The sequence below is a fragment of the Argiope bruennichi genome, chromosome 7 (genome assembly GCF_947563725.1).
Source record: "Argiope bruennichi chromosome 7, qqArgBrue1.1, whole genome shotgun sequence".
Classification (NCBI taxonomy): domain Eukaryota; kingdom Metazoa; phylum Arthropoda; class Arachnida; order Araneae; family Araneidae; genus Argiope; species Argiope bruennichi.
In genome coordinates, this window is record NC_079157.1 from 4,125,880 (window position 1) to 4,142,390 (window position 16,511).

The window sequence follows — 16,511 nt, forward strand, 5'->3', positions numbered from 1 at the left end:
CCCTCTTTTCGATATTTACTAGAAATTTTTTTAATTGTCTCCACTATATGTTCAGGAATCACCAACATAGCAAAATAGTATACGTTTTTGTTTTCATGTCTCCCTAACGGGCGAAATTAATTAGACTGTGAATACAAAGTTGCATTGTACAATCAAGAGAAGTGATAAAATACTGTTTGACAACGGATTGTAAAATCCTCCGCGCTTTTGTTCATGCGTTAGGATGGGTTTAATTCGACAAAATAGGGGTGAGAGGAAAGATGTTTAATTTTAACAATGAAGACTCGCGGTTTTATGAGACGTAAACATTACAGATAATTAGTAATACAGAAGGAAAAAGGTACTAATGCACAGTAATATTTCAGAGCAATTTTTATTTAATGTAAGGGGCATAAACATTAAATTATGAAGAATAAATAAAAAATTTCTGTTCTGAAAATTTGTAATTATTTTTTTACAAAATAATGATGATTGTTTTTATATTAAAATGTTTCTTTTTTATATGTTGTTAAATTTTTTCAGGAATATTTTAATTCCCCGTTTTCTGCTTCTCCTGAAACCTTTTAAATCACTTTTGGCTATACATATAAATACGAAATTTTGAATTAAAATAAAATGCTGTCAGAAAGAACAGCACACATCACTATTTGAAGAATTATATATTACATTGAAAAATCGCACAGAAAAAAGTCATACCGAAATTGAAAATGTCTTACGGTATTTACATAATTATAATGATTATAAAAATGAAAATGAAAAAGAAGAAAATAGACTAACCAATTCAAATCTGATCAAGTTTATAGGAAATTTTCTTGAAATTTTTTACCACAAACCTATTTACATTCAGAAGAATTTGGTACAGTTATTGAAGATTATGATGACACTAATGTCGATAATGAAAAGGAATTGTCCCTTGAACAAAAATTAGAATTAGCGATAAATAAAAAAAAATTTCACGAATCAAAATACAATACAGAAATCAGCTATATCCAAAACCATCCGACGGGAAATCGATTTATTAGAAGATGAGGGATTTAGGGGTAAATATTTGGAACAAGTATATCACGCATTGCTAACAGTAACACCAATTAGCGTAGATGCCGAACGAACGTTTTCGGCAGCTGGTAATTTTTGCACTAAATTATGTTCCAGACTTAGTGACAGTACAATGGATGCATTTGTTTTTTAAGAACACATTTCAAAAATTTATAATAGTACCACAGACTGAATAGTGATACTTACACTTATAATAAATAAAATGTTCCTTTACTTTTTTTGTGATTCTTTATATATTGTTATAATTTATAAGTTTCAAATTATTTTTTGTGATATTTACACCCTCTGATAAAACTGGTAAATAAAACAAAGAAACACCTGAGTTTTCTTTCATTTTCCAAAATTTCTACTACCGGTATTAAAACCGGTATCCCGGTATTAAGATCTAAAAAATACCGAATACCGGTATTGAGCTTTTAGTCCGATATTGCAATCCCTAGTCGGGAGAGTATTCTCCTGGTAGGGTCACCCAAGGCGTGCAGTCCATTCCATTACGCTCAGCTAAATGCAATGCATGCGTGAGGCAAAGTCAGACTTCGGCCTTTGGTGCTTCTAGGTCCTTGACCTAGCTCTTGGCGTTCGGGCTCATGGACTTGGTTTGATGTCACTGTCGACCAGGTGCGATAAGCCACAACAACAAGATAATTCTATTTTTCATTTATTTTGTTTTTTTTTATTATGATAAATCCTTTTATCTATTATTACTAAGAGTTAAAAAACAGAAAACTCACATTCAATAGTGTTTTTAGCTAAAAGTTCATGAAATTTTGAAATGTTGACTACTTTTCTTTTCAGATACAAATACGGATATTCTTTCCCATCACCATATACAGTCATATCTATTGAATGTTTTTAATGCAAAGTTAATGAAAATTTCGAATTACAAATTTCAAAATTTCAAACATTAAAACGTTTGTTTAAGTTTTATCATGTATGTTCCATTTTCTTAATGTATCATGCTTTGTGAGTTGCAGTTCTTTTTTTTTTTGGAATATTTTTACCCCATTTTGTAAATGATTTTAAATTAATAAGTGAAGTTTATTATATCACTAATTGTACTCCCTATAAATAGCAATTCTTTATACCATAAAATAATTTGATATAATGTTTTGAAATTGTATGATTAAAATGTCTGATTTCATTGTAAAAAAGGTTACATCTAATTAATTCTAGTTAGTTAGTTAGTTAGTTAGTTTGTGATTTTTTTGGCGCAAGGGCCATATTTGGCCATGCTGCGCCAATAGTATGGTAGAAGTTACTGGTCTAATGGTACGAATTAATTCTAGTAATAACTACATAATTTTGTATTATTTGTACTTAAAATAAAAAAAAAAGTAAAAGTTTCTAAATATCATGAATTTTTAACTAAATACTCCCATTGAGTTTCATTGAAGTAATTTTAATATTGTCGATATTCCTATTTAATATTTTAACATTATTAATTACTATATATTGTTGTTGTTATTATCGTTTTTACTATTATTAATAACCATTAGTATTATTACTAATAATTTTCCTATTATTATTACTAATATTTTTTAATATTAATTACTCCTAAAAATACATTAAAATGGTAGCAAACAGCTAAAATTTTAAAATGTGTATTGTGAATGGAAATATTTCCGATTGTTTTAATTCTCAGAATACGACTTAATGAAAAATGCACCAAAACAGTTCATCTTTCATGAGGCTCCAAACTTTTATTTTAAGATAAATGTGATTTTTGTTCCATTTTAAGCATTCGACACCTGATATAACCTTTTGATGTTAATATAATTAATTTTCTTGTTTTACGAAGAGAAAATTATTTCGGTATTTTAAACCAGTTGTGTTTCCATCGGAATAATATAAAAGACTCCAGTTGAAAAAAGAATTTAATTATATTTTGTATTAACAGTCTCGCAGGTAATTTTGGTAAAATTTCCTTTCAGATAAATAGATTGTTATTTTAATTTGTTATTTTAATTACCTTATTTAAGTTATATTTATTGTTTACATGATCATTTCTAATGGAAGTAATCCTATAACATCATAACGCTACTAAAAATATACATATCCAGTTCATCTATCATTTAAACTTCTGTATATTGTAACTCCCTTTATTTTGTAACTCATTTTGAAAACTTGAAGATATTAAATATAATACTTCTTCCTCAGCTTTCAACAGAACATCTGACATAATCAGATCATCACAATCGCCATAGCTAAATTATAGCGATTATCCATCTGACGCCGATTAAGCCTATTTTTGTGCTCGATTAAGCTTTTTGTTTGAGGCTTATTTCTTGATTTCTATTACATCTACTTTCTTCTTCTGATTGAATGGATTTTTCCCGGTAATAAGGCGGGCACTGTCCAGAGCATTTTTATCTATATTTTGCATCTTCATTACCTACCTGAAAGAAACGTTGAATTCAAGGGAACTTTTAAAAATTTCAAGAAAGCAGTTTGAATTTCGTGCCTTGGTTTACCATTTGGTAATAAGTAATAGCATACATTTCTGTGCCACGTACGGTAGAGTTTTATATATAGATAGATAGATTTCTTCAGCTATTGTGAGCTGAAACAATACACACAAGATAGAAGCTTTAAAAATAAGTATTTTTTTAGTTAAAAATTCAATTATAGATTATCTTTAACAATAATAAAAAGGAATGTTTGTCTGTTAGCTCTATACTATTCTCTGACATTTAGAATAAAATACTGGGTAAATTATAATATATTCAGCTAAATGTTCATGCCATATGTATTTACCCAATAATATTTAGTACTTGCCGCTTTTCGCGACCCGTTTGTTTCCCGAGATTATTGTTTTATTAAATATTAACAATAAAATACAATGCAAATATAAAAGTAATATTTTTAATTACAGGAAAACACTTGGATATCGAGATCTAATGTAATAAACAGAGCAAAACAGTAATCTTTAAACACATCCATCCAACAGATTGATAATAAAGCTGCATTCATGTTTTATTAAATTACTTCCATCGCCAAGGCGACTGTGATAATGCATGGAAGAAAGAAACGTGATTAAAGTTGATTTGCTGCTTATCAAGCAAACTGAAAATGCAAAATGTTTCCAAAGTAAATCATACCCTATCTTTATGAAGTATTATCTTTTTTTTAAAAAAAATTGATAAATTTATCCTTTGAATATTAGCAGCAGCTTTTATTTCTTTTATAAAAGGGATTGCAAACCATAAACTTAAAGGAAAGAGAGCATTTGAAACAGTTGTTGAAAAAGAAATGAGCCAAATGGAGCGTTATCCTCTGGAAATGTCTCACCTTCCAGAATGTTTTCTAGAAAAAGCCAAGAAAGAACTCAATGAAGTGCCAGAACAACGAACTGAAGAATTAAGAAAATTCAAAGAGATGTTGTCAAGTCAGTTCATTCTTTCAAGTCATTCTTTCATAAAAATTGGATTTAATTTCTTCAATATTGGCATATTTGGTTAATTCTACTCTCTCTCTCTCTCTCTGTGTGTTTGTATTTGTGTGTATGTGTGTGTGTGAGAGAGAGAGAGAGAATTATCTATTTCAACGATTATTGCGTTATAAATTTGATAGTTTTCCGATGAATTCGGTACAATTTTAGCATTTCATTTCATTAAAAGATAAAAGTTTTCAAAATAATTATTTTTTAGTTCAAAATTCAATAATATATAAACTCTAATAAGAATAAAAAGGTATGTTTGTCTGTTAACTCTCTACGAGACAGAACTATAACATTTAGCATAAAATACTTGGGTAAATATGTATATATTCAACTCCATTTTTATGCCGTATATATTTACCCAATAATATGTAATAATAGCCGCCTTTCGCTACGAGTTTGTTCCCCGAGATTATTGACTTATGAGATATTAATTGATTTATGAAATACTAGCTATTACCCGCGACTTCGTTCGCGTGGAAATTTTGATGTGTACGTATGAAAACGGATGGTCTGATCAGCAGTCGGTAGTGTCGCTTTGAGAGAAATGCGCATTTGTTCCATATGTTTTCAATCACTATAAAATATCTGATGGTCGAAATGGATATCATTTTTATAAACGCATTGTTTCCAGTTTTTTTCATTCTTTATTTGTGTACGAAGTATTGTAATCATACAAAAATTCAAACTGCAGATGTTGAAGAATCTTCTTGCTTTATACTTGCGTGAATTCTAATAACACTTTTTTCGGAAACGTCACAGAAAAACCGCTTTAAGTTAGATGGGTGAAATGTGGTAAGCGATGCAATTCGAAGATTTTTATCAAATGTTGAGTAAAGACCCTTCAGAGGAAGTCTGTCTGCCCGCCTGCTCGAATGCAAGCGAACTCGATCACTACAAAGAGAGCTAGATGAACAAAATTCGGTATAAAGAATGAACATCTGTAGTCAAAATCAGACTGTCAGATTTTGAGCTACATTCAAAAAGGGAACAAGGTATTGTATGTCGGCCTGTACTTTTAGAAACATGTAAACGCGATCATTCAAAAATGGATGAAAGAAGTATGGGATTTTGTGATTAGAAGCAGAGTTTTGTGTCAAATTTTTATTTCAATGGATTGAGAAAAACAGACCTAAATCACAAATTCGATATTTGTAAATTTTTAACCGTCTACCAGGGATTGATCGCCGGAACACTGTCCAAGAATACGACAGATGCAATAAAAATGCTAAATTCATGCCAATGGTTAATATTTCTTATCTAATGTACGCCAATGGTATGCCAGACCTTCTCTGCCTTAAGTAGGTTTTACATTCAGCCAGCTACAATCCATCCACTCTGTACAGAAAAACGCGCCCAGAAAGTGTACAATAGCAAATACTTGTCCCGTCGAGAAAGGAAATTGCTATTTTCCACTCTCTCAATGCATGCATAGTCTTATTTCTGCGCATTCGAGACTTATTAGATGGATTGTAGCAGACTATTCAGCCTTTACCCAAGGTCCACATGTTTTGTGGCGATAGGGATTATAACACCTTTATTAAACAGCATGCGAGAAAGTTGTGGAAAGACCACACCCATTGGTATAGTACTGTGTGTCCACCACGAGAGCACTTCCAGCCATATGTCTATGTTTACGGCGGGCGTTACAGAAACAAGTTTCTGTAGAGACGATACATTTCGAATAGGAGGAATTGAGCAGAAATCTGAAGTGTTCTTTTTTTTTCTTCTAGGAGTTCATTTGAAGTGATAAAAAAAATTGTTAATAATTCGTCTTCTCGCTTTAGCCACAGTGGCACGCGTCTTTATATTCGCTTAGCTTGCTTCTTTTATATTTTATTAATATTTTCTTTGGTTAATATTAACTGCATTTCATTATTTAATTTATTTTCTTGTCTCAAATTTTGACATTTTTTTAAATGCTCTTTCAATTTAAGAAACGGGACACTTTAAAATCTCTAGCACCTGAACGAACACTTGAATTATTTTGAAATGCAGAATACTTTTACGTATAAACTTTTTGAAGTAAAGTATGTTTCAGAAATATTGTGCCTATTGAAAACATCTCACTATTGTTTTCATGTTAAATTGGAAAAATCACCTCGCTTTTGCTCCAGAGAATTTGATATTAATTATTTACATAAATTTAATAATAATGAAATGAGGACGATTCATTGCTTTGTTCTTTGTATACATATGGCAGAAATATCAGCTATTTTTAAGATACCGAGTATTCAAATAATTTTGAATTGAATGAATCGTTTTTTGAAGTTGTTTTCAAAAATTAAATATAATAATACAAAATATCGTCTATTTGGAGCTAAACGTGCCAATTTAAGAAATTTGAATGAACTTCTACCTGCACGAAATGAACTCCTCCTACAGTCACCTGTTTCTTTAGCGACCGTCGTAAACATAGACATTTGACGGGAAGTGTTATCCTGGTGAAGACACAGTAAATCATACACAAAATGTTACGCTTTTCTGAATCGGAAAATTTTAAAGAAACTCTGTGTACTTTTTAATATCATAATGAATCTTAAAAAACAAAATTTTATATATTGAAGTTTTCCACTTTTTTTTTTCTGTGCAGCTGATAAAACCTTCGCAGGCATAGATTTTGAGGATGACTTCTTGTGGCTCTTTTTAAGACATGCGAAACACGACTCTTCGAGGGCTCTGACACATCTTCGAAATTTAATCAAATTTCGAAGAAATTACAGCCATTTATTCCAAAGCATTGAAGATGGCTTCTTTCATTCCAGTCCCTCAACTCAGTGTTTTTCTATACTTCCAAAAAGAACTTCTGATGGGTGTTCAGTAATTTTAATAGAAGTAGGTAAGTATATTTCAATTATTTTTTTCAGGCGACTTTTAGAGTGCAATGACCTAGTGGAGAGGTCTTATTCTCAAGGATTGTAGGTTCGAAACCAAACTTTTCCAAAGTCCTCGCTTGTGAATGAGCCTAGTACGCATCAAATCCTACATCGTGGGCCAGGGTCCCTTCTCCCATGGGGTGCAAAAGTTAGGCTAGGATAATTCTCATCATTTTACCATAATTCAAGGTTTTCCAGTTAACCATTAACTTGGGAGGTGCGGTCTATGAGACCACCATTTCCTTACACTCAAATTAAATTTTGTAATGAAAGTATTAGTATGAAAATCAGCCAATATATTCTGCAGATATATATATATAAATAAGTTTTAGAAATTTTTCAAAATATATCATTATTGAAAAAAAGTAATTGCATTTGAACATACATTTTTTTCACAAACTACATACTACAACAAATAATATTCTTGAAAAAACATGTTACTTTTTACCATTTAAATCATATTTATTTTTCTAGTATACAAAGGTATCTAGAAAACAATATAATGGGAAATTCAACAATTGTATGAAAAATAAAAAAATCGGCAATGGATAAAATTCATCCTTTTTTTTATCGGCATTATTTCTACTCAGAAACTTGTAAATATTCTTCGCAAGGTTTTTGGAGGCATATTAAATATACGGGTTAAATCAGCGATTCTCAACCTGTGGGGCGCGCCCCCCTAGGGGGGCGCGAGCACACTAGAGGGGGGCCGCGAGAATATCCAAGAAAAATTATTATTTTAAAAAACTGATTAACTGACTGAAAGGAAAGCACGCATACACATAGAAAACAAAATACATTTCAACATATTTAATAACTTATTAAAGTAAAACAACTTACTAAATCAAAACTTATTTAATCAAAACATACTAAATTAAAAGCAAATTTAATAATTATTAGTGACTTTCTTGGGCCTGTCTTGCAAAGCAAAGTTTTTTGGAAGAAGGCTTAATATTAAAAATAGCCACTCTCAGTTCTGTTTCTATATTTTGTCTTCAAAGAAGCCACAGCAGAAAACCCAGTTTCACAAAAGCTGGATGTTGAAAATGGTAATAGAATGTGAAATGTCCTTCTTTTTAGTGCAGAAAAATCATCCTTACTCCTGCCCAAAATTCCAATAGCGATTTATTACTAAACTGTCTTTTAGTTTCGCCACTTATCGTAAAGTCTATGAATTTTTCTTCCTCATCAATTGGAAGTCCTTCGGGAATCTTATGAAGTGGATCCCTAACATACTCGTAACTTGATATCAGTTTGTCGTCAGCAAGAAAATACTTTTTAAAATTCTTTACCAGCATGGCTAAAAGATTTTCAATGGTTACAAAACAACTTTTACATGTTCGTCTTCAGCCTTGTAAGTTTTAGTACAATCATCCACATTTGCAAACATTGTTAGGTTTTTTTGCTTTAAATTTCTGCTACAAAATTCCAATTTTCTACAAAAAGCATTAACTTTATCACTCGTATCCAACATATGTGTGTGTATTTGCTCCTTGGAGTTAAAGATTCAAGTTATTTAATTTCTCGAATATGTCGACCAAGTGCCTTAATTTCATCACAAATAAACCGTCGAGAAAATTCTGGGCCTCCGGTCTGTTTTCTTCTGCTAGGAAATTGGCGGTTTCTTCTCTTTATTCATAAACACGTCGAAAAAATTTCCCACTTGATGACCATCTTGCCTCGCAATAAAATAGTGATGCTGAGTGTACTGAAACCCATGTCTTTACAAAGTGCGGAAAAGATTCTCGATTTCAAAGGTCTCGTTTTTATATAATTTACTACGGTTACAACCGTAGTTAACACAGTATTCAGACCAGGACTCATTGCTTTCGAAGCCAAACCTTCTCTGTGTCACGCAACTTCGAGAAAAGCTGGCATTGTACATCTTCGGCTATATCGCCAATTCGACAGGCAACAGTATCATTTCAAAGAGGTATGGACTGCAATTGTTTTGAAAAATTATCTCTAAACATAGTTTCTACAATCTCAATTGCTTTTGGTAAAATAAGCTCTTCACCAATGGTGTGAGTTTTTTACATCTGACTTTTTTATATGAACTTTGTAAGATGCAATTAAAGCTTTTTTATGCACAGACAAAGTTTCTTTAAAAATGATTTTTGCTTTTTTATATGATTTTAATTTTAATTCGAAGAATTCTCTGGGTTTGTTGACGTACTCACTATGAAGCGTTTCCAAATGTCGTTTAAGTTTATTAGGTTTCATGTTGTCTGCGGCCAACATTTTGAGCAATTGATACACAGGGGCCTTTCTTCTTCATTTACTTCAGCATTGGTAAACCCAAAATTTAAGTATTCTTGAGAATATTTTCTTGATTTTATTTTCGGAACCACGCTCGCCTGTGTACTTGTTGATGCTTGACTATCGTCTAATGCTTGCTTACTTCCGGTTAAAAATTTATCTATGAGTCTGCATGAATCTACTGCCGTGCATATTTAATATGGTGAATTGCAATTAACATGAAAACATATATAACATACACATTCACTATAGATTCGATAGCGATAAAAGGATAGACTCGAATGAGACTGGCTGGAATTGAAACTGGCGTTATCGAACATTTTCCTTCTTCCTATGAGAAAACATTTGCTCCACGCATGCTCGAGACGGCATAGGTCGTGTGGATTCCTTTCCACAAACATTGCTTATTTTTTTCACTTTTGTTTAGGTATGCTTCTATTTTATTTCGTTTATTATTCGAAAAAATGTATTCCGAGTTTCTAAATTTAATTCACCCCGTCTAGGTTAACTTTCATTAACGATTTTTTTTTTTGCTTCCATGTTCTTTTAACGTTATCTCCCTGTTTGGCTTTCATTTCAAATATAATATTGAAATTTTCTCCACTTTCATTCGCTTCATCTGTTTACCGCCGGCTTTTTCAACCGATTCATGGGGAGGGAAGTGCAGCTTCTGTGAGTCAAAATACTGGAGCACCAGTAGGTAAAAGACTGTCTTAGCTCCGTAGCCTGCAGATTTTAGCAGAAGTTCTTAATTCTTCCTTGTGATAGAAAAACCAACACTTGCCTGTCACGCCTTGGCAGTGGCCACCTTAAATGTCTTTTCTTTTCTCAGGGTGAAAAAGTTTACTCTCTTTGCCCAAAATGCTGCCAGCATCAGGCCTCTGCTGAACATATTCTAGACTGTTTAGGACTTCATTGGGGAGAAATTTATTCTTCTCCCTTTTTCGTTTTTGACTTTCTTCTTGTCAACGGATTTTTGGATTTGGTCTGACTTAGTCAGACCAGGGAGATTAGCAGCAACAACAACAACAACTGCCAAAATGCAAGACGTGGTTTCTCGCCAACATTGGCTCGCTTTTACTGTTGTTTTGGCAGTTAGTTAAAAATAATTTAAAAACAGAATCCAAAATACTAAATATACATTACTGTTGTATACATTTTAATGTAAGTGAGGGGGTCCATCTCAAAATAGCCCTTGTGTTGCTTCAAACGGGACATTAATATAACTAAACTAAAAACTAAAACAAAAGTAAGCGAGGGGCGCGAAGAAAATTATTATTGAAAACTGGGCCACAAATACTGAAAGGTTGAGAAACGCTGGGTTGAATACTAGTATAAAAATCAGCCTATAAATTCAGTGGATAATTACCTTTATTTATTTATATATTTTAGAAATTTTATTTATTTATATATTTTAGAAATTAGTGCACTAATACTAGAAAAATGAATTATATTTGAAAATACATATCAGAATCAATTGAATGCGAACTTTTATCTAAAAAATCTTCTGTACAATTATCATCATCATTAAAATCACTTTCTGCTTCATTTAAAAGTTTCTGGAGATCTGCTTCAGAACTAAGAAACAGCAGGTTGGAGGATATTTCGAGGATCGAGTTTTGCAGCTATCTGCTAAGCTTCACATAATACTGGACCACTCAAAGGAAAGTGCCTTCTCACAGACATCGCGTAAAGAAATAGCCGAAATATTTACAAAAGCTTCCGCTGAAACCTATTGCAAAAGTGCACATGTAGTAAAAGTCACAAAACAAGAAGCTGCAGCGTCAATCCATTGGATTGAGCTAGAAGTAAGATAGTCCATCCTTAGAGGTCTGAGATACCGCAACTCCCCAGTTAAGGGTTAGTTATGAATCTCGTCCAAAATCCCTTTAATTTTACTTTTAAACGGGGCTTCAACATAACTCCTTCCACCACGGTTCAAAACCACAAGTTTCGTTTCAAAATCATTTTCAGTCTTACTTTCAAACAGAACATTAGTAGAATAAAATCACATCATATCTCTGAGTTTTTATCTCATAAAATATTGTTAATCTAATAAGTCAGAAATATTCGTCTCATTATGCGCCCATTCATTCACACGTGTAGATTTCACAAATGGTCAGTCTTCAAAATATTTTTGTTTATGCATAATGAGATAAATAAAGTCCATTTAAAACTTGCGATCTATTGCTGTCATGCATTGTCATTTATTAGTTTCGCAATATTGATGTTATTTCTTGTCACGGTGACAAGTTAAAATAAATTTGGTAGAGTTTCCCCAGATATCGTTGTTTTGCAAATCTCGAACTCCTCATTCACATGTGTAGATTTCGCAATTTCAAAAGAGGGAACGAAAAAAATCACACAGAGTTACATCTGGTCTATAATGAAGATACAGCTTAAATTCAATATTTTATGATACCAAATATCGTTTAATAGGGTTGAATGAGAATATACAGTGTCAAACTGTGGCATTTACACATGCTGTACGATGGCAAAGAATGAAAGGGGATATTATGTCCCTGTGACATTTATCATCGTTACGAGACTGTTTTGGTATTGCACATTGACTGTTAGAGATATCTGGAAAGAATGCATCATTAAAAATACTGAGCTGGGACTTCATTTTTCAGCATCTTCACAACATCAATGTAATGTTGTCTTAATTTTGGCAGCATGTTTGGTGTGAAACATGCCCATGCCCATACATGTAAGAATTTGATCGTACTATTTAATATTTTTTAAGGTCAGAGGATAACACGATTCGAATGAATGCTCAAATATCATCATTTGCTCTTGGCTGCTATAATGCAACTATTTTTTTTCGGAAGCTAATATATGATAAAGATTGTTTCGGTGCAAACGAAAGGGTGCCGCGATCTGGTGGAGAGAGTTATTATGACTAAGAACTCTTATAATCAGCAAACATTCCTTTAAATACAACTCTCTTTTATAAATGCAGTCAAATATATGCGTAATTTACAATATTTAAATAAATGAAAATTCTTAAACTGGCTAGTTAATTCCTTTTAGAGCTTTTTACGCTCACCAGAAACGCCGTAAAAGAGAAAATACATTATACTTTTGACAATTTCATATGGATAATAGATAGGTAGTAGAATCATATAGATAAATATTCAACAATATTCTCTCCAATATTGCTGTCATGCACTGATAAAGTGAGCTAGTTGCTCTGTATGATTCCAGAGAAATAAAAGATAACTTTTAGAAATTCAATACTATCGATATTAGAAGGGGTATTTTAAACATTTTTCCAAGACAAAATTTTTTTTCGTGAGCTTGCGTTTTGAAAATAATGAACAATAATTAATAGTGAATAAAAATCAGTTTTAAAAAATGCTCTACCGAATTGCTGTAATTTTATAAATAAATATACAAAAGTATAATAACTATTACGTGTAGTCATTTTATTCTCACATTTTAAATTTTTTTTATTCTTTAATCTCTGTGGCATACATTTTTAAAAGCGATGAAAGACTGTAAAAAATATAACTAAGAAAATTTATGTAAAATTTAATTTTTAATTTAAAAAATGTCGATTTTTTTAATTACGAATTTCTTGTTAAAACTTATCTATATCAAGAAAAGAATTCAAATATTATGATCATTAAATAATAATTAAACGAGTCAGAAAATGTAAAATGTAATTCATCATTGCATCGGATTCACTTACAGCCAGTGGTGGACTGGGTCTGAAAATATTATTTGCCAAGAAACAGTGACGATCTACCTACACTGACTATGCTATTTTCCAATCTTTATAACGAAGAGATAGAATTTTTCTGAAAATATATAAATTGAAACCGGAATGTGTAAATATAATTTCTGCAATATGAAATCATTGATTTTTTTTGCCAGCATTTTTCACATGAAAATATGACATAAGTTTAAAAAGGATGTTTGCTGGTGATGATATCACTATTGTTTCATATATTTTTAGTCTTTCAAATTATGTTTGCACATATGCCGAATAACAACTGTTTTAATGTGACATCTGTAGTTTTTATCTTTTTATAATTTCTTAAAATTTTGCTCACTATAAAACCAAAAAATAAGAAAAGTTTTACCGAATGTTTTGTGGTGGTAACTTGTTAATCTTTTATTAAAAAAAAGCATACAATTATGTTTATTTCGATTGGCATCAAGTATATTAATTAATAAGACGATATAAAAAAATAAGCACCAATAATATGAATTCAATCTAACTTATATTTTGTTCTTTATATATTATCCTAAGTAAAAAAAGGGTAAGAATAATTTTTAATTGCTGATGCTGTAAAAAGTTATTGATGAATCTTCATTTTGAGAAATTTTAGTCAAACTCTCTGTGATTTTCTTTAACCTTTTAAACAGCTCTTCATATTGCAACATATCAACAATCCAAAAATAAATATCTGTATTATCTGCAGCTCACTAAATAAAGAAATTCAAACAAAAATCGATCAAACAAGTCATATTATAATATAATGTACAAATCACAAACGAACACAAACTGAATTACATGAAAAAAAATATAAAATAACTGAGTTTGAAGAAACGGAATCAGAAATTTTAAAATTGAGGGTACATGATAAAATTTTTTTTAAATTTAAGTAAATATATCTCAAAAATAGATTTCGATTTTTTTTTTCTTTTTTCGATATTTTTAATACATAGATTTTATTAGAATTCACTGAAACCGAAAATCGAAAGTTTTGAGTTGAGGAACAAGCCAAAGTATCTTAAACATCATTAGAACTATTATTTAAATCAAATATAAATAAATATGAAAAGATCCTTTGTCTCCGATCGGGATAATTAAAAGTTATTATTATTAATTGGTTATTGTAGTTATTGGGGATATAATCTTTTAATAATATGGAGAAGAATGCATCCAAAATTTATTCATTTCTCACGAATATGAAGTTTAAAAATGTGTTTAGATATAGCAATAAGGTGTTGGGTACTTGACGGCATTCGAAAACCATCTCATGAAAATGATTTTTCAAATTATTTCCTGTCTTTGAAAAATGTATTTCGGTACATATTTTGAATTTAAAACTTTAACAGCTATGTCTAAAACAAATTTGGATTTGACTGAAGAATCTTTTTATTATATATGTTAGATCTTATTTCTCATTTTCTCCTTCTCAAACCCCCTTCAAAATTAAAATATAATCTGCCGTTATAAGCTGCGCATGCGCCAGCTGCTGAGACGTTTTACACCACATATATTCTATATGATTGAAGGTCCTTCGGATATTATTCCAAACATTCCTTCATGATCTTAGTTAATCATTTACTGCAATGTCTCCGTGTGTGTTTTTAATGTTTTGCAATATTCGCTGCATAAATCCCCCACAATATATGTAGAACAGATATTTCTAGTCTCCTCTGGGCCATCGCCCCCTTTGCAAGAAAAAACATTCCAACATCCTTTAATATATAAAATTCAACGCCAAATAAAGAAGTACTGTTGCCTTTGGATTCACTGCAGCACCCATGGAAGATTGCAGCACCCTCTAGTGTTGAAGACAAATTGCATGTGAAGAGTCTGATTTTGTGTCTTTTCACCAAGGTCCGCTCTGCTGCAATATTAATTTCTAATACTTAGATCTGGGAAAAATCTTAATCCAACACACGCATCTTGAATGGCCATTTTGTCTTCAATGCAATTGGCCCATTTACCATCAGACAAGCTGGTAACCTTACCAATCCCTCACTGATCATTCGACAATCACGGTTACAGTATGCAGGGTCGAATCATTTCATTTCTCATCTTCTGGTTTAATCAACCACAGAATGATCTTGGAATGAAATCAGCAAATAAGATTTTGTTTTCCATGTAAACTATTAAAATCATAAATTAATTATTTTAAATATAATTTCAATAATTAAATAAAATTTATCTCACTAAATTTTGAATTTGTCTGTCTTACTGTAGGTAAATGGGACCCAGAAGAGTTTCCGTTAGAACATTTCAAAAGAATGTTCATTTTTGTGATCTTGCAAACACTCAGGGATCCAGTGACGCAAATCAATGGATTCAAGATCATTCAAGATTACAAGGACACTAATATGAAGCATCTGAAGTGCTGCACTCCCCAGAATATCTACCTCGAATATCACTTGGGCATGGCAAGGCATCTCTTCATCTTATCATAAATATAATTATTAAACTCTAGAAGTCTTCAGTCATTTGGACTTATCTGTGGGTATGGTATGGAAGCTTGAAGAGGGGGTGGTCCGCTCAGGTGTCGTCCTCGTCATCTGATCGCGGTTCAAAATGACGAGACCCGTTACGAGGTTAAAATAATCCTAGTGTTGCTTTAAAACCGGACGTTAATATAATTAGACTAAACTAACTATGTGGATATATGGAAATAAAAATATGGGAGTGCTATGAAAAAGCTGATTTCAAAGCAAAGAATATAGAGATATTTTAAATTTAAAAATGAATCAATTAAGAGCTCAATTTGAATCTTTCAGAAGTTTTATACATCTAGAAAATTGTGGTAAAAAATAATCTGAAAATTTAAATCAACCAGAATATATATATATATATATACACATTTATTTTTATAAAGGTTTTGATTCGAGTTATTTTAATACGAATCCCACTTATTACAATCTAAGAAATAAATGTAGCGTCAACCTTCAATTGGAAGAGTTACCTTGTTGTGCAAATAGGGAGTTGCGGCATTTTAAATAGGTTGCGAGATTTTTTTGCATCGTATGCTTCAAATTCCAATATCCTTCCTCTTATGGAAGATTGGAGTGGGAATGCCAGCTCAGTTGTCGTCGTCATCTGACCGAGGCTCAAAATGACGAGATCCGTCTCCAAATAGCATTAGTGTTGCTTTAAAAGAAACTTAATCAAACAA

General features: G+C 31.5%; 1 protein-coding gene across 2 annotated transcripts in view; it reads left to right on the top strand.

The window, feature by feature from the left end:
* LOC129974815 (retinaldehyde-binding protein 1-like) overlaps nt 1-16,511 on the top strand; it is a 44,155-nt gene that overhangs the window by 18,852 nt on the left and 8,792 nt on the right. Inside the window, exons 1-4 of one of the 2 annotated variants that reach the window (XM_056087574.1) lie at nt 4,029-4,143; nt 4,247-4,441; nt 7,086-7,331; nt 15,572-15,765. In XM_056087574.1, coding sequence (XP_055943549.1) covers nt 4,071-4,143; nt 4,247-4,441; nt 7,086-7,331; nt 15,572-15,765 — 708 coding nt within the window. In that variant the 5' untranslated portion in view covers nt 4,029-4,070. Of the gene's footprint in view, nt 1-4,028; nt 4,144-4,246; nt 4,442-7,085; nt 7,332-15,571; nt 15,766-16,511 lie in introns of those variants that run through there. The other variant, XM_056087575.1, reaches the window with a different exon arrangement.